General features: G+C 37.4%; 1 protein-coding gene across 4 annotated transcripts in view; it reads right to left on the bottom strand.

The window, feature by feature from the left end:
- The window catches only part of ATRNL1 (attractin like 1), an 839,413-nt gene that overhangs the window by 85,775 nt on the left and 734,052 nt on the right, over positions 1-19,586 (bottom strand). For all 4 annotated transcript variants that reach the window (XM_024254146.3, XM_024254147.3, XM_054522910.2 and 1 more), the window contains one exon: positions 15,253-15,367. In XM_024254146.3, coding sequence (XP_024109914.2) covers positions 15,253-15,367 — 115 coding nt within the window. The remainder of the gene's footprint in view (positions 1-15,252; positions 15,368-19,586) is intronic.

Below are 19,586 nucleotides of genomic sequence, written 5' to 3'. Positions count from 1 at the left end.
TTCCAACATTTTGTGATTACAAAAAAGTACTAAAATAAATAACTCATGCATATGTAGTTTCATATTGCTGGAGGTGTATTTTAGGGTAAATTCCTAGAAGTGGGACTGCTGGGTCAAAAGAGTACAAGTGTAGCTGTGTTAGGTCTTGTCAAATTCCCCTCCAACAGGGTTGTTGTACCAGTTTGCATTCTTCCCAGCACTAGGTTGCCACACTTTTTAAATTTCACCAACGTAAGAGGTAAGAAATAGTATTTCAGTAGTGTTTTAATTTGCATTTCTGAGAAATACTTTTAATGCATATGAAAAAAGTTTGTTGAGGGGAAGTTCAAATGGACAGGCAAGAGCTGCACAAAGAGCTAAAATGGAACTTAGGAGTGCTCTAACAAGACTATAAGTCACCTAAGAAGCTGACAAAACACAATGATTCTGAAGCATCAGGGAAGGTGAAAAGCAATAAAGCGAGGACTAAAGTGATCCACTGGAAACATAAAGGGAAACAGAATATAACCTGTAATGCAGTAGGCAATAGGTTTAAAAATTTGGCTTGTTTTTATATGTAACAGAAAATACTAATAACAAATAATGCTTTAAAAAGAGACTTTCAAAGTGCTTGAAAAATTTCAGTCCCAAAGAACAACTGTGATCTAAAAATCCACAACAAAGGATACAGGAGCCATGTAGCCTAGCAAGAATCAGCAGAAACTATAAATGGATGGTCCAAGGAGTAGAAGCAGAGTCTGGTGAGTCATACCTAGGCCATCAAGAAAAGTGGTAAGGGCTCCGATCCTGCTTAAAGCACTGAGAATAAAGAATCTATGAAACATTATTTTTTTTTCTTTTCTAATTTTTGTAGAGATGGGGGTCTCACTATGTTGCCTGGGTTTGTCTCAAACGCCTGGCCTCAAGCGATCCTCATACCTTGGCCTCTCAAAGCACTGGGATTACAGGTGTGAGCTTCTGCACCCGGCCTCATTTTTGAGAAAAGGAAAAAGAATGGTGTTAAAAATGATCAAACAATGATCTTATGAATGACCAGAGTATCAAAGTGATATTTTTATATCTGGAAAAAAATAACAAAAGACCGAAAGAAATTTGTTAAACATAGAAAAAATCATGTATTGCGAAATGACTACTAAGACTTGAGACAAACAGGTCACAAGGATGGCGCTGAGACAACAGGCCTAGTTAGTAGTAAGGAACTGATTTAACCTCAATAAGGTTTTCATTTCTATTTCATAAGCCAAATTTCAGGCCAGAGTTTAGGGTGGTTTATCATTTTTAAAACCTGAGAAGCATCTATAATTAATTTATAGCAAGGTACATGACAAAGGGCAGTAGAAAGTGCGAATTTACAGCTAGCTTAAGAGTTGGACTCTGGGACGTTAGCACCAACATGCACAGGTAAGAGAAGTGGGGGAAATAATTAAGCAAGTTGCCTTTTACTATGTTGTAGGCACAATTTAGCCCCTACAGAAATAATAAGGGAAACATCCCTGCCCTTAGGTCGCCTGGGTGGGACGGAGACAGCATAAGAAAAATTTTATAATAGTAAATGAAAAAGCAAAGCAGAGGACTGAGGATGGGTAGACATGGGGACAAGTTTCATGGAAGAGGTGACCTTTGAATTCGAAATTGTCTTGGTGCAAAAGGGGAGGTGTGTATATTGGAGAGGGGCTGATGGGTAGGACAATCTAGGCAGAGGCAATGGTACCTGTAAAGGGACAGAGGTGTGGTGCATTCATAACAAATGGTATTTTAAAAGTCCCTTTGGAATCCAGCACGTGAGGCATCTAACATCTTCCTAAAATTATCATATTTTCAGAAAACATCAAATGGGTCACAGGGCACTGGAAAGGCATTTAAAAGGATAGGATTAAGCTTCAAATATGACCTTGAAACATAAGTGAAACTAACAAACTAACTGCTCCCTTTTTTGTGAAAGAAAAACTGTAGGCATAGATACAAAATGCAGAATGGCAGAAAAGGTCAGGCAGGGACAAAGGAGTCCTACCAAACTGCAAGTGGGGAAGCACTGCCTAGCAGGGCACGGCAGCTGGTTGAAAAGAGAGGTTAGGCACCGAGAAGCAAACAAGGAGAGGAAAGCCCGAGAGGGCTCTTGGATTGGCTCTGCCATACAGTAAATGATGGACTCTGAGGATATCTTTGGATGTCTTTTCTGATAAGCCTGTTTCCTCATCTGTCGAACAAACGGACAGAGTCTCTTTGTATTTCATGTCTCTTGAATCAATAATATTTGGGAAGGTTGAAGAGCATTCTGAGAGTCACCAGATGAGTCAAGCTAGAAGCCAGGCTCTTTAAAGGCCCAGATGGAAGGACTGGGAGTGCTGTATTGAACCTGAACTGAAGGCTGGGTGGTGATTTCAAAACTGCCTTCTACCACATGATGGATTATTATAGGGAGCATAATTAGCTGTTCTCTATTTCTAGAGAGATGAGAACAAGAAGAAAGAGAACAAAAGAAAATGGAATCAAATTGCAGTGAAGACTGTTAAATAACAGAATGAATTAGTCGCGGAAGTTATCAGCATGACTTTTGGGAATGTCTTTAGAAACAGTCTGTCTGTTCAAGATGATTCTGGACTGGGTCACCAGCTGTGGCTGCATGCACATATGTCATTTCAGTGCCCTTCCTAGCTGTGTGTTTCTGCAGTTGTACAACATTATGCATAAATAGAGTAATACCAAATTATCCCATTTATACATTTTATGTATCTATTAATATGGACAACAGCTTCCTTTCCATTTTACCAGTAAAGTTTTGAATACAAATGTAACTCAGCCTCTCTCCATTACAGCTCTGCCTTCAGAGTTAATTGCCTCGCAGAACACTTAAGGAGTCATTTTTCATTGTGATGGTGAGCAAAGGGAAGGCAGATGGCACAGTCATGTTATTGATTTGATGATCCTTGCCTGGCTTGTTGAATAAATGGAACTGAATGTATGGTCACTGCATCCAGACTTTTAGGGGCTTCAAGGTTCAATTCAAATTATATCAGACAGCAGGTTCACAGAACAAGAATCTTTATTCCCTCAAAGCTTCTAAATGATGATTCCAGGGACCATGTAGGATTCCTCAAACCACCTCCCTGAAATTCTGTGGACCAGTTTCAGTCCCAGCTCCTAAGGAAGCAGATGAACTCTCTCATGTTTTTTCCAGTGCTTTTACCTGCATGAAAGCTTTGGATATGCTACCCATCAGTGAGAGAAGCCTGCTCAACTTGCATAGGCTATGCTCATTTGCAAATTATAAAGTGGATAAAAGGAAATAAATTACTCTCTTTTCAGAAGGCCATTAACTTTTTCCCTACAAGCTCTTAGAGAAAGATCACTGTGGCCATAAGGAGTTAATATAATTGTAATCAACATTTACCTTTTATAGAATTACATTTCTGCTGCTGGCGCTTGCTCCTCCACCAGGACTTCCATTAAGAGTAAGGGGACAGCCATACTCAAAAATGCCTTTGGTAGATACTATGGCAACATTAAACAGTCTGTGGCAGGACCCAAGATTAAACCAGCTATCAGTATAACATGGAGTTTTGATCAAAACTTGAACATACTTCTGGATTTGCTGAGGGACCACTGGCCCTTTGAGGTGACCCTCAGAAAAATGCTTCTGTTACTAGAAGGAATTTGCAGAGCCACTTACCCAGTCTTAGCCTTTTACATATTTTCTCAAGTCACTTAATTTTCCTTTCTGGATCTAGGGAGTTCCCTTCTGCCTGCCTTTTCTGGGCTCTGTGTGGCAGAATTGTGCAGTACTGCCTGCTGGTAAGAGGTGAATTATATTATTTTCTTTTTCTGGTTAGGTTTTGCAACATGTTACAATAAATACGAGGGAGGGGTAATATGAGCAGGGACTAGAACCAAGGTCTCTGGATCTCTCACTCCCTGCTTGAGAGATCCAGAGACCTTGGTTCTAGTCATTCTGAGACTCAGAACCCATCCATTCTTGTTAACTACAGAAGAAGGCTGCTATGCCTGAATGTTTGTGCCCCACCTCCTACCAAATTCATACGTTGAAGCACTAATCCCTAATATAATGGTATTTGGAGGTGGGGGGTTTTTGGGGAGGACTAATCAGGTTTAGATAACGGCAAGACAGTGGAGCTTCATGACGAGATTAGTGCCCTTATAAGAAGAAATCAGAGCCCTTTCTCTCTGCCATGTGAGGATACAGCTAGAAGGTGATCATCTGCAAACCAGGAAAACGGCCCTTACCAGACACCAAATTGGCCAGGCATCTTGATCTTGGACTTCCCAGCTTCCAGAATTGTGAGAAACAAATGTTTGTTGTTTAAGTCACCTAGACTCTAATATTTTATTACAGCAGCCTGAGGTAATGAAGGCAGCAACCTTCTTCTGTTAAATTCTCCCAAACCTATGTAAAGTAGAACTATTTAATTCATAAACAATTAAAAGTAATTTTTTACCAATTGGCAGTTTTATATAAACCATGGCGTCAGCTATCATAAAAAAAATAATGGAGGACCTCACAAACTTACCCTTAACATTTATTTTATTTTAAGTTCCGAGGTCCATGTGCAGATGTGCAGGTTTGTTATGTAGGTAAACGTGTGCATGGTGGTTTGCTGAACCTATCAACCCATCACCTAGGTTTTAAGCCCAGCATGCATTAGCTATTTTTCCTAATGCTCTCCCCACAACTCCTCTCTCCCCCGACAGGCCCCAGTGTATGTTGTTCCCCTCACTATTTCCATGTGTTCTCACTGTTCAGCTCCCAGTTAGAAATAAGAATATGCAGTATTTGGCTTTCTCTTCCTGTGTTAGTTTGCTCAGGATAATGGCTTTCAGCTTCATCCATGTCCCTGCAAAGGACATGATCTCATTCCTTTTTATGGCTGTATAGTACTCCATGGTGTATATATACCACCACATTTTCTTTATCCAGGCTATCATTGATGGGCATTTTGGTCTTTGCTATTGTGAACAGTGCTGCAATGAACATACACGTGCATGTATCTTTATAATAGAATTATTTATATTCCTTTGCGTAAACACTCAGCAATGGGATTGTTGGGTTAAATGGTATTTCCAGTTCTAAATCTTTGAGGAATTACCACACTGTCTTTCACAATAGTCGACCCATAACATTGTATTCATACCCACAACGTTCTTGTTTTGTTGTTTTGTTGCTTCAAAGGCAGCTTGGTTATTGCAACACATTTTGATTTTCCTCTTTGGCTTTGTAAGTTGTCTTGTTGAGTTTTAATTTTTTCCTATTTTTCTCTTTGGCCACAGTAATTATTAACAGTCAATTCCAGAAATACCAGAAAGAGGTGGCAGGTGGGAAAGAAGGAAAAAGAAAAGAAAAATGTGTTGGTCATGTTTCAGTGCTGGTGGTCTCATTTTTCATTTCCATGAATCCTGATTTGTCATGTGAGTTTGTTTCTAATTGGTCAGTCTTTAAAGTATTTGAATTAACTTTTAAAGTTGCCTCTTTTCTGCAGCATGTTTAATTAGCCATGTTCACTATTCTTTAAGCTTCTCATCCTTATTTTCTTTTGTTTCCTTTACATATTAATCAATTTCTCACAATTAAAAGTGACAGAAAGATATATTTAAAAGTCTGAAATGGGAGGACCATCACCATGTCATTTTACAGTGACACTGGTCACTAAAAGAAAAAGCTTGTGCTGTCCTCAAAACACAAACAGCTAATGGTCTTTACTCATAGCTAAGAAATGAAACAGCAAAACAAAAACAAAAACATTTATAAAGAGCACTTTGATGTAAAAGTTTTCTGATTTTAAATTCTGACTCCATAATTATTTACTATGTGGCTGTAGGCAAGTTACTTAATATCTATGGTTCATTTTTCTCATATGTGAAAGAAAAGTGATAACATAGTTGACCTTTGAATAAAATGGGGGTTGGAGTGCCAACCCCCTGTGCAGTTTAAAGTCCCTGTATAACTTCTCACTCCTCTAGAACTTAACTACCAAGAGCCTACTTTTGATCAGAAGCCTTACCAATAATATAAACAGTTGATTAACACATATTTTGTATGTTGTATATGTTATATATTGTATTATTATAATAAAGTAAGCTAGAAAAAGGAAAATGTTATTAAGAAAATCATAAAGAAGAGAAAATACATTTACTATTCATTAAGTGGAAATAGGTCATTATAAAGATTTTTATCCTAATTGTCTTAATTTTTGAGTAAGCGGAGGAGGAGGAGGAGAAGGAAAAGGAGAGGCTGGTCTTGGTGTCTCAGGGTGGCATAGACAGAAGAAAATCTGCATATAAATGAACCCACACAGTTCAAACCCATGTTGTTCAAGGGTCAACTGTATATACCTCATAGCGAGGGCCCTCAACCCCAGGCTGCATACATGTACCAGCCTGTAGCCTATTGAGAACCGGGCCTCACAGCAGGAGGTGAGCAATGGGTGGGCGTGAGTGAGCATCACAGCCTGAGCTCCACCTTCTGTCGGATTAGCGGAGGCATTACATTCTCATAGGAGCACAAACCCTACTGTGAACTGCACATGCGAGGGATCTAGGTTGCAAACTCCTCATGAGAATGTAACTAATGCCTGATGACCTGAAGTGGAACAGTTTAATCCCAAAACCATCACCCCTGCCACTGACCCCTAGGTCTGTGGGAAAATTGTCTTCCATAAAACCCGTCCCTGGTGCCAAAAGGTTGGGGACTGCTGCCCTATAGGGTTACAGTAACTCAAAGAACGGCATGGTGCAAAGAACTGATTCACAACAAATAGTATGTATGGCTTTTTTTTTTCGAGACGGAGTTTTGCTCTTGTTGCCCAGGCTGGAGTGCAATGGCATGATCTCAGCTCACTGCAACCTCTGCCTCCTGGGTTCAAGCGTTTCTCCTGCCTCAGCCTCCCCAGTAGCTGGGATTACGGGCATCTGCCACCACGCCTGGCTAATTTTTGTATTTTCAGTAGAGACGGGATTTCACTATGTTGGCCAGGCTAGTCCTGAATTCTGACCTCAGGTGATCCACCTGCCTCGGCCTCCCAAAGTGCTGGGATTACAGGTGTGAGCTACCGTGCCCGGTCTTCCAAACAGTATGTTTTAATGACTACATCAATAATTGATGATTTTTATTTGCCAGTCATCTTTTGTGAGGTTATCTGTCCCGAGTATAACTAATATGTGGACATTTCCATAAGATTCGAAGTCATTTACTTTTCTGGTCATAAAGGGCAGAATTCAGTTGGGCTCTTTCAAACTTAAAATAGTTACAAAAAAAATTACTATCCAAGGAATAAATCAGTGTTCAAATAATGAAAACAGAAGATCTCTATGATAGGTTTCAGACATGCCATATTGGAAATATAAATTGCTTTACTGTTTTGTGTCACCTTTCACTAATATTCTCATGTTCATTGAACCTTAAAGCTAAACAAGTTAGTTCTCATAGATGTATTCCATTGAAAGTACAGTTTTGGGCTTGATTTCAGTCCCTGAAATATGTAGCTTGATCCATCCTACATGAATTATAAAAACACAAAATCCAGTCTATCGAGGTTATGGGCTTGAAGTGAAATTTTACATCGTAAAGTATACATTTGTGGAGTATACATCTTTTGTATATCTTTTTTGGTGAAGAGTCTCCAAAATTTAAAGATAATTTTATTCATCAATTAAATATTTATCAAGCAACTATTAAGTACCAGAAACTTGTTAGCAGCTAGGGATTCAAAGATAAAATAAGATATAGCCACTGCCTTCAGAGAGCTTACTACTGGGGAAAAAAGAAAAGAACATAGCAACTCTGATACATGTTAGAAGGCATGGATATATGTTAGAAGGCGTGGGATTTCAAGACAGTGAGGTCACATTTGTACGGAGGGGACTGAAAAGGTCTCAAGGAAGAGGAAATAGCATTTGAACCAGGCTTTGAAAATAAGCAGCCTAACAGAGGGGATTTCAGGTACAAGAAACAGCAATATGACAGACCACACCTACACTCAGAGAATCATAAGAAAAATACATATGGAATGATAGGCCTAGCAGCAATCACAAAGATATTTTATCTAGTCATTTTTCTCATGTTATACATGAAGAAACTAAAGGTCTGAGAGTTTAAAATAATTGTCCAAGGACCCCCATGTAGCCAGTGGTGCTGTGCAGGTAGGCTTAGGACTCTGAGGGTGCTAAACCTGGAAGAGAAGTTGAGGAGAAGTCAGAGAGGACCTTTCATTCCAGAGTAAACGTCTGGACCTATTTCAACAGGCAATGAAAAGTCTGCAAAGGTATGAGGAAGTGATATGATTAGAGCTGTGCCTTCCTTTGGGAGAAACCCAGGTGAGAAGCAACCACTCCCAGAACAAAGCATGGAGGGAATGAGAATGGAAAAAATAAGATGTCTTCTCTGTCCGCTCCAGGGATAAAATCTATAGAGCTTCACGATTACTGAGATGTAAAAGGGCAGAAAGACAGAGAAGACAGGCTAATTTGAAGGTTTCAAACTTGAGCCATTCCGAAACAGACCTTACAAAAACAGACAAGTCAGGGGAGAAGAGCTGGTCTGGGGAATGGTGGGAAGTGACAGAGGAAAGGGGGAAGGAAGGCTCACTTTACATCTGAACGGGGGGAAATCCAGGTTGAGATGCTGCTGCTCAGCAGGTGAGAGGTGTTGGCTGAAGACCACAGGACTGGCAGTTAGCTGCAGAGAAGTTTTCCTTAAGTGAGTGGAGAGGTAAAAGAAGCTGGCTAAGGATCAGACCTGGGGGAATGCCTGTATGCAAGGGGCAGACGAAGCTGAAGATGCACAGAAAGGAGGTGCTCTACAGCCACTGCCACTAAGTGAATTCTAAGTAGGTACCTGTGATGACTCAAGACACAAAACAACAGAGGAGGGGAAAGTTTCCAGAAGGTGGGGAGGTGAAGTGGGGAATAATCGACAGTCAAACACTACAGAGATGCGAGAATTGAGGAAAGGGCATTTTAATGACTATGTTTATCACTCGATTACTGCTGTAGACAAATATTAAACTTAGTAATTGTATATCTGTTTTATTTCATCTCTCTATTCTTTGTTCATAGCACTTTAACACAACTTGTAAGTATGAATTTATTTGCATGATTATTTGTTGAATGTTTATCTCTGCATAGGCTGTAACCTCTATGAGGGCAGGAACTCTGTTTGGTTCACTATAGTATATCCAGTGCTGTCATATAATAGATACTTTTACACATTTCTTGAATGAGTAAGGGTAGCAAGTGGGGATTCACAATAACTGTATTTTGGATACAAGGTAAAATATTTCCTTCTGTTGATGTTAAAGTCTTTTAATATCAGATATTTTTTGACATGGAGTCATATTTATTAACAAGAATCTCAGATATTTGTTCTTATCTCTGTTGTTTCCTGGGCTCTCTGCCTAATTTTCTAGTTTATTTTACCATGAATGCCACTTTTCCTTTCTTCTTTGTGAAGACACATACGTTGGCTATAAACAATATTTGTATTTGAGGTTAAAGGGTAACTAACATGCCAGATTTTTATAATGAAGTTTTGATATAATTCAGTAGTTCTATTTCTTATTCTAGCCACCTCTAACAAAGAAAGTGCTAAGATTATATCAACAGATGTGTTTCTACAAGTGTGAAGATATGGTGGCAGAATTATAAAAGAAAATCAAAGTGTGAAGGAATAGAAATTTCAGAGGCTGCTAGAAACTGGAAATTTGCTTTAAAAAACTGTCTTCAGAGGAGAAAGTACTACACTGTGAGCCAGCAGACCCGGAGTCCATTTCCAATCCATCTCTGAGATTATGGGAAATGTACCTCTCACTGGTGGTATTAGATTCCTTTTACTCACTTGTAAAATAAGGGCACTATAAACCATCTACATCTTTCAAACATGCTAGGAAGATTTAATTAACACAATTTTAAGATGTTTTTTAAATGTAAGGAGCAATGCTAATTATTTTTAGTCACTAATAATCAATACATATGAAAATAAAGTTTCCCAATGGCTCTGAGCAGCTGAAAAGATAAATCAAGGTACCACTCAGAAGCAAGTTATTTGCTCTCCCCACCCCAAACTGGCATGACTTAGCATAATTTGTAGTATTAAACTGTGCGATGGGGTTAGAGTGAAACGCATCCTAGGAATCTAACCCGAGCCCATCATTTTTTACATGGGAAAATGGAAGACCCAGAGACTAAAAGACTTGCCCATGGTCGCATTGCTAGTTAGTGGCAGAGCTAGGTCTAGATCTTAGGGCTTGTGATTCCAAGTCCAGAACGCAGACATACAAGTTTAATTTCTTTTCCTATGAGTTCCCGGGCTTCTTCCTATTACACCGACTCATAGTTTCATGAGCAGATGCGCCATGGCATGCACAGATTTGCATTTTACCAAATTTCTGAGGTCACCGGCAAAGATAAAATTGTTCTTACTACCATAAGCCCACTGCTTAGCAGAGACCCTCTAGGTCCTTCCTCCTTGACTCTGGATTTAAAGCATTTTCAGGAATAAGGGCTATGCCCCAGTATCTTTATCCACAGGAGCACAGTGATGAGGGAGAGTCACGCAGGCTGAGGAGCCAGTGGCCCTGGATTTGAATTCTGGCTCACTCACTCGCTAGCTGTATTTACCCTGGGAAAGTCATTTAATCTCTCTGGAGTTTTGGTTTTCTGAACAGTAAAAGTGGGATAATCATCTCCACAGAATCATTAAGAGGGTTACACCAATGAATACATAAAGCGCTTAATATAATGCCTGGTCCTCTTTCCCTTTCCTCTTTTCATTAAATTAAAGCAAAGTTCTCTTCTTGTTATCATTATAAATAAGAAAGACATCCATGACACTGTGGGTGAAGTATCATTTTAAACATTATGTAATATTTCTAGATTATTCAAAATAATGTAATCATTCTGCCCAAACTTCTAAGGCTAACGCAGAAAACTTCAAAATTTCAAAACCTTAGACTTTCTAGTAGTATTCTTTCGGTAATGGTATAGTCAATCATATATGAGGCAGGATCATGACAAAATTCTGCTTCTAGTTGTAGCACAAAGCTTCTTTTCAGCAGTGGATATTTGGGCCATTGGGATTTTTGATCCAGTGAGAAAAGTTAATCTGCTTCTCATTAGGAAGAATCCATAAACTATGAAATCCATAATCTTCCATCACAAAGTGACAGCAATCATTATCATTTTCAATTTATGCATCTGAAGAGCTCTATTTACTCTGTCCACATTTCATCTTAATGCGCCTCTAAAACGCTTGGGGACCATGCTGTCCGGGGTGACTGGAGACAAGCTTGGTTGTTTAGTGTCATGCAGGAGAGTTACTTAATGTGTCCTGTTTTCATGGAGATGTCAATCTTTCAACCACTTTGAGGTCAGAAGACAAAGTGGCTGCACAGTGAACATATGCATAAACAACAGCATAAATCCCACCTTAACCGAAGAGTCTGGTATGGATGGCAGTGTCTGCTCACAGAAAATACAGAAATGAAGCAGCAGGTTTACTGGGCGGGGGAGCAGGAAACCTAATTAGCCCAGCTCTAGGAATGCCAAAAAGCCTACTTAATATCTTTTGCCTTACTATTCTAAGCCCCCTAAAGGGAAAATTTCTCCCAAGCACCTAAATTTATATTAAAAAGAGATTAGTGCATGGGTAATCTAAGGGATGAGTCGGCACAGTTTTTCTTTTGACCTCTGGTTAAGACAAGATCCATAAGGAAGGGAGTTCACACATTTCAGAAAGAAACTCAAATGGCCATGTCTAAGCATTACTTGCCACATATTGCTGAAGCAGTTGCCGGTGGAAAGAAAATCAAGTCCAAAGATAATGCTATTTTTTAAATTAAAAAAAAAATCACTAGCTGTTCCTGAAAAGAGATGGCCAAACTAGCTCGTGTGCATTTCTGTCACTCATTTTCAGGGTTGAAATTCACTGTGTGAGAGAAATCCACCATGCTCATAGGATGCTTCTGCCTTTGCAGATCCTCAAGCTCATCCTTCTTAAATGCTCCTATTCATGCCAACGGAGAGTACACATGACACTGACATTTAGTAAGCTACGTTTTAAACAAGGAGCCTGACAAAAAAAAAAATTTAGTAAGCTACACTTCAAACAAGGAGCCTGACAAAAAAAATTGAGATTATGCGAAGTACTATAAGACTTTTAATCTATAAGAAGACTCTTAATAATGAATGCTAATTTAATAACTGAACAGATACACTAACATTTGGAGAAATAAATAACCCAATAGCCAAGAGAAGACCCCTGGCACCCTGTCCTTCACGCAGTGGGGGTGGGGTCAGGAGTCTGCCAACGAAGCTCCACCTCTACCTCCTCCTCAACTCCCCCAACCTGTCACCCTGCACAAATAGTGGAGGAGGCTCAAGAGAACATAGGGCTTCTAGGAGAGGAATCTGGGAAAGGGTAAATGAATTTGAACTCTATTGCTCATTTTACTGAAATTAACTGAAGCTAACAGATTCAAGTGGTTGCTAAAGGTCACATTTCCCAAGTCTCCTATCATTGTCATCAATGATATTATCAAAATAATCATCAATCATTATTATCAAAATAATTTATTAACTGATTTCTATGTGTAGGGCACTGGGATAAGCACAGGCATATATAAGGACTCTCTGTGAAGACACAGAATAAACCAAACTTCAGCAATGAGATAATCAGTGTCAGCATTTGGTTCCCAAGAACCAATATGGTTCCCAAATAATCATTGGAATATATTTCCTCTCAAATATGTGAAGTTTTAATTGGCTGTGCATACACTAAATATTTGGACGAGCACTGAAAAAAATAGTCATTTAGTTCATATATTGGTGTCAGTATTTGCCTTGTTCAGGGAAAACCTAGATGATGATATTGGAAAAATTTTTCTCTACAGATACTGCCTTTTTTCTTGCAGTGAAATCAAGACATTTTGTTTTATTGTTTCCCAACATTTCGTTATTAAATATTTAAACATATATCAGAGTTAAAAGAATTTTATAATGAATACCAGTATTCTTATCACCTAGATCCTACCATTAACATTTTACTTTACTTGCTTTATGACATATCAGTCCATCTACCCATCTTACCCATCTTCCGAACTGATGTAGATAACAGATAATGCTGCAATTTAAAGAGTAGAACCACTGTCTCACTCCTCTAAGAGCTTGAAAAATCTACTAGATTGTTTTTAGAAAACAAAGAACAAGCTCATTCTGAATTATGTACACAGATGCTCATCACAGTTTAATCCTCAGGCACTGTAAAAAGTATGGTAAGCTATTTCAATCTTTTGTCTAGCTCTATCAACCCTGTAGACATTTTCAGTATTCATCCAAATGCTTGCTTTTGTAAAGACATGGGCTGTTGATTTTAGAGAGACTCTCTGCTACAAATCATCAGGAACAATTACCTGGAATGCTAGCAGTAAGTATTTTTTATTCTTTTGCTCTATACTCTAGTATCCCCTCTCCCCAATTATTCCTTGAGTGTAGATATACAGTGCTTTCTACGTCTCACTCTCCTCATTTATAATGTTAGTTTTATAATACCTATCTCACAACCCTGTCATGAGGATCACATGTGAAAAACAGAAGAACATTTTAGAAAAAGTACTATGCATATCTAAGATAACATTACCATTAGTAATCATAATGCAGTTGTTAGAAAACACAGCTGAGGTAATGGTTCACACCACTACTTGTCTCTTTCATATCAGTCAAAAAGGACTTCAAAGGTTAAAGGGACAGAGAATTGGCAGTTGCCTTCAGTCTGCCCATCTCGTGAAGGATCGAGAAAAACCTTGGTGTATATCACACAGACTTGTTTTCATTAGTGAAGTGTTTGTTTTGGAAATCATCCCAGTTTTAAAACAATACTTCCATTAGCTGTGCAAGTACCTATAATTATCCATCTTATCTGACCAGTGCCAAACTATTTTACTTATTGCATCCCATTTACCTTCGAGGTGCTGAAAGCAAAAGAACAAGACATTCACTCAATGTATGAAAAGGTGCAGAAAATGTTTATTTCTTTGAATAAACATCCATAAATGAACTTTGGATAGAAATTCCTGCAATAAGATATCATCAGGTACCATGAATGATGAATCTGAAGGTGATGGAAACTCTCTGCTCCCATATATGGGAAAAATTCTGTTACATGAATACCTAACGTTTACATGGCATAAAGTAGTATGTTTTCCATTTTTTGTGTCTGGTTGGACACAAGTCAAGAAAGTGAGGAGCAAATTCAAAGCCAAGTAGGGAAGTAAGAAAAGATAAAATAAGCAAGGAGGCCAGTTCATCATCAATTACTGTTATTGAGAACTTGCCAGATTGCTGGCATTTTATTTTATGCTTAAGGGGAATTGAATAGAAAAACAGATTTGAAATCACCCTTGCCCTCAAAAAGCATTCATTCCAGTAGTGATTGGACAGATAAAATAATCAGGAGACAGAAAAATTCAAAATTATAAAGATGGAATAGTATATGCAAAAAGAGAGAAAAAAGTGTGGTCTGTAATTTAAGTATGATTTATATTCAACATTGAGCATGCTTAGAATGTGGACACCACCACTGCAATGAGCAGACCTCTAAGAGGACAGGTATAATTATCCTCAAATCAAAAACATGCTTTTCCTACAGGAAAAGGAGAATCAGAACAAAGGCTGGCTGTGCCCACCTAAGACAGAAGGTTTCCCTGGTCCATGAACTCCAGCTGGTGCTGAAAGCAAGGGCATATCTTAAACCTACTGAGATGGTTGCATGAGCTATCATCCTCTGATGCCACTCAACGTTCCAAACATACATGTTCCCTAGTTTGGTTCCACGTTCACAAAGCAAATTTCTAATCATATTTATAATTTGGTTTCCAACATGCCACACATACTGGAAGAAAGGAAGCTGGCTGGAAGGGTCTAGAACATGGTGGCCCTGCTAATGAGATTTCTCATTGTAATTCCAGCAATTAATGGGGGTGTATGTGTGAACATACATACATGTGTATATAATACACCAATAAACACATATTTAACATGTGTTTTTCAGAGAAACACCGGGAAATCTACCTTTATAACAATGCAGATATCTAGATAGTTGGGTAAAAGTTTGTATTCTCATAAAATTTTACCATGCTCTAAATTAGAACCTTGCAAAGGTCCTTACTGTGCTATTTAGTGGTATTGTTTATTTCTTCTGTTCAGTCTACAAGTTTTGCTTAACTGCTGAAGGCTCCTCATTTATCATACCTGACTGCCCAGGGGGAGGGGCACCTGATGATCCTCGTGGTAGACAAAGAAACACAGTCAGAACAGCAGCTCTGTTCCCAGCACATGGTTCAATGGCGATTGGCTTGGGTGCCCCCTGAAAAAGAAAACCCACTTTAAGTTTGCATAATTGACATAGCATTGCTATTTTAATTTTCACCTTATCTATCCTTTAGGTATCTGTGGTGTACATTCCTAGTTGTTCAGGACACACCATGTGTTATTTTAACACTAGCTCCTTGCACACTATAGATGTGCACTTGGCCTACACTTGAATAAATCAACAAATTTCACTATATTTGATGAGCAACTTGTGAGCCACAAAGCTATGCAACTTTTGTTCCTTTTTCCCAATTGTTTCCTCTCACCAATGATGTACAACATAGCGTAGTTTATCTAATTAAGTGATCACAATTCAAAATATTCTGTTGGCATATCTTAATTTTCTTATTTTTACTGTCTATAGAGTGTACAACATGATGTTTTGATATACATATACATATACATACACATATACATACACATGGTGAAATAATTACTACAGTCAACTGAAGTAACATATTCATCACCTGATAGTTACCTATTTTTTCGTGGAAAGAGCACCTAAAATACACTCTCTTAGCAAATTTTCAGTATACAATACAACAGTATTAACTACAGTCCTCCTGCTTACATTAGATCTATAGACTTATTCATCCTACATAAGTGCAAGTTTGTACCCTTTGACCCACATCTTCTCATATCCTCCCCCTCCTTGTCCCTGGTGAATATTGTTCTATTTTCTGTTTCTATGTCTTTGACTTTTTTTAAGAATCCACATGTAAAAGTGAGATCAGGTTGGCATATCTTTAATATTATTTTAGTGAAATACCTATTTACTAATCACCCACCAATGCACTTGTATAAATAACTTTAGAAATAACATAGAGTAAATAAATATATGATAATAATAATAGTAATAGCTAGTATTTTATTAAGTTGTTACTATGGGTTAGGTGTTCAAAGTGCATTACATATATTGACTTATTTAAACCCACAACAACTCTGTAACATGAGAACACTGAAGCAAGAGGTTAAAAAAGCTTGCTCGGATTCATATAGCTAGTTAGCAGTAGTTGGGCTAGCATTTAAGCTCAGGCAGGCTGCCTCCTGACTTCACATTCTTAATCACACAATGCAGGCTTATGACATGTGTGCATATGCAAACATGCAGCACCACACATGTACAAATAAACATATGCACAAGTACACACATGTGCACACAAATCCACATATGAAATTTGGAATTAAACACAGTGTGATCTTTGGAATAGTGAGGCTATCAGTTTAGCCTAGGAATGCTGGTTTTGGCCATCATTTAAAGAGCTATAGAAGAGACATGGTTGATATGTCAAAGCAACATTTCTGAGGAAAGGCAAAATTAAATAGAAGAATAAGTACCACGGCTTTAATTATTAGAACAAATGATTTGTTCAGGTTTTTTTCACTGATGATATTTAAACTTTTCAGAAGAAATACAGACATATGCAGTCATTCACCTAGAATATTCTAGAATACTGCCGTTTCTAGAAAGTTTAATGAGGCATTAAAGATGAAATATGTCTGCTTTCATGTAAAACTTAGACTGAAATTTCTGGTGACAATGGTTTTATGTGGTTATAAAGGATTTCTCCTTTATAGCAACATAAATCTCATGTTTTAAAATTATCCTCATATAGCTACATTTTGGGAGTATTCAATATAAAGGTGAAAGTGGCCATGGTGGCGGAAGCAAAGGGCATAAAAACGTTCCAGGAAAATGCTGTAAGCCACGTTGCAATACTTGTATCAAGTTACATGATCTATGGTTTTACACTTTAAAGCTTACATTTAATTTAACAGACTTATTTTTGAAAATGTTAAGTTAAAATCAGCATAAGTACATAGATACTCTCCAATGATGTAAATATTTAGAGAATAGGTTTGTCTTATTCCAAAGCTAAAAGAAAAATACTATGAAATGTTTCAAATCATATTTACAGGCTACTAAAAGTTATTTTAATTTAATAAATGCAAACAATATGTAAAGGTCAATTGATTAAAATATACTAACAGAACATAAAATAAACTCAAAGTTTAAATGATAGTGATATATTGGAAAAACCATACCTAAGAAACAATCAATCATTTCTACCAACAGGCAAGCTTTTTTTGTTTTTTTCTTTTTAAACTCTCAATGTATTAACTGATACTATTCAGCATATCCAGAGGCATGTTAAAAAAAAAAAAAAACTCGACTGCAAAAATTAGAACAGTAGAATTATATGTTTATATAAAAAAGTTGAGAAACAATGGGTCTTGGTTTAGGAGATTGAGAAAAACAACAAATGATTCAGTAGTACATCAATTTGATCTTTTTGCCAGGCTATCTTTCTGCTGCTTTTAACACAAGCAGAAAATATTTTAAAACATCAAATACTGGTGTTTAAAAATCAACAGCATCAACAGAGAAAAAAATTAATAAAAACTAACTAACCTTCAGGTGGAATATGGCCTAATTAACACTTTAAACTTCAGAGACTTAGCAACAAATAAGGACAGTGGAGTAGAATATCTCAAACGTGGAAAGGAAATTATGCCTGCATAAAAGCTACTTCTATAAAATCTTCCTTTAAAAAGTTACTCTCTCATTCTTAGTTCTACTGCTATTGTATAGAAAACATTCAGAAATTTCTGTATATTGATAAGCTATATAAAAGAAGATTATAATTCTATTTAAAAAAATCAAATTGACTTACAACTTAGTCTATTTTAGGTAAAATAATTTTCATAAAAGGATATTAGCAAAAATATGAATTATTCATTCTGTTTAAAATATTAGTTACTAGCACAGCTCTTTGATACTTCTGGAAGAAATTCACATAATTTAAAATATTATTTCCAAAGAGTATGTGGCAAATATAACTTCCAATACAGAATTTTATATACAAAAATACCAAACAAATCACTTTATAGCACTTGAATTTTACAACAGAAAATAGCAAAACCCCACAAATGATAATGTTTTTGATACCCTGAGGTTTGTCAGTTGTTTCGTGATAACTACATAACCATGAATCAAAATTATTTCACAATGACATAACATGTTCACTGAGCTGTGCAATTTATCATGTATTTTCCATTGCTGCCTTTCAAAGAGATAAGGCCTGGGTTTGTTTGCCCACAGCACTCAGCAACTGTGATTTACTTCTAGGCATTTTCATATTCGTTGTACTGCAAGAAGCTGGTGTTAGGCTCTGCCAGAAAACATCACTGACCATTATGTAATTAGCAGTCCTTGTGTATTAAGCCCACAGCACTTTTAAAAAGACTGCTTTTGTTCACTCTAGTGTTTGTAAAACTGTTGTACTCTTATTTTCAAGTTGCTGTTTTAGGGGCAAAAATTCTATATTAAATACTTTCCATTTTTCAGCTATTACAAACAGAAAAAAATGTTACCAGAGAAGCTTCTAGAATCATGAAGATTTTCAAGATTATAGTTCTTAAAACTTCTAATAATTTGTTCTGAAAATGAGGCGTTCATTTGAGCTCCGGATCAATCCTGGGAAACTGCTGCTACATGAATCACTGCACGTTTGGAAAACATCAATGAGTAAAGCTGGCTACTTGTTTCTTCTTCCACTGGCCCTCTCCAATGGCAAGTGAGGGATTCACTTCTGTAAATCACACTGAGACCCATCACTAGAAACCATATTCCAGCAGCTGAGGGCTTAACAGAATTATCTGATGTCCTTGGACTAGTCATTACAATTTAAGTGGGGTTTAGCAGAACATTCAAGGACTCAAGATTAAAAGATGTTACATCCTTTCTCAAAAACTTTTTCAGTAGTTCCAAAGTAGAACTTGTAAACTAAATCGCTTCAAGGCACAGGTGGGTAACATAGTAATAATAGCTAACATTTATTAAGCACTTACTATATGCCTGATGTCAATACCTACTCGATGAGACATTGACTGTTTCCATTTTACAGATGATGAAACTGAAGGTCTAAGAGTTCAAGTGACATAAATAAAGTTGTAGACCTAATAAGTAGCACAACCAGGAATTTGGACCAAAGCAGTCTATTTTCTGAGCTCGTATGCTTAACTTTATGCTATATTGCCTGTAATAGGTAGGAAGACTGACTTATCCTCTAGAGTAAGACAATAAAAACTAGTGGGTACTAACTAGAAAGTTCTTTAAAGACATTAACTCTTAAAACGTGTGCTGACCAACTGAATATGTCTTGGGTCAAAAGAGGCTTGAGTCCAAAATGACATTCCCTACGTACTCATCT

This window comes from Pongo abelii, chromosome 8, assembly GCF_028885655.2.
Source record: "Pongo abelii isolate AG06213 chromosome 8, NHGRI_mPonAbe1-v2.0_pri, whole genome shotgun sequence".
NCBI classification, from domain to species: domain Eukaryota; kingdom Metazoa; phylum Chordata; class Mammalia; order Primates; family Hominidae; genus Pongo; species Pongo abelii.
This window is presented reverse-complemented; position numbering and strand designations above follow the sequence as displayed.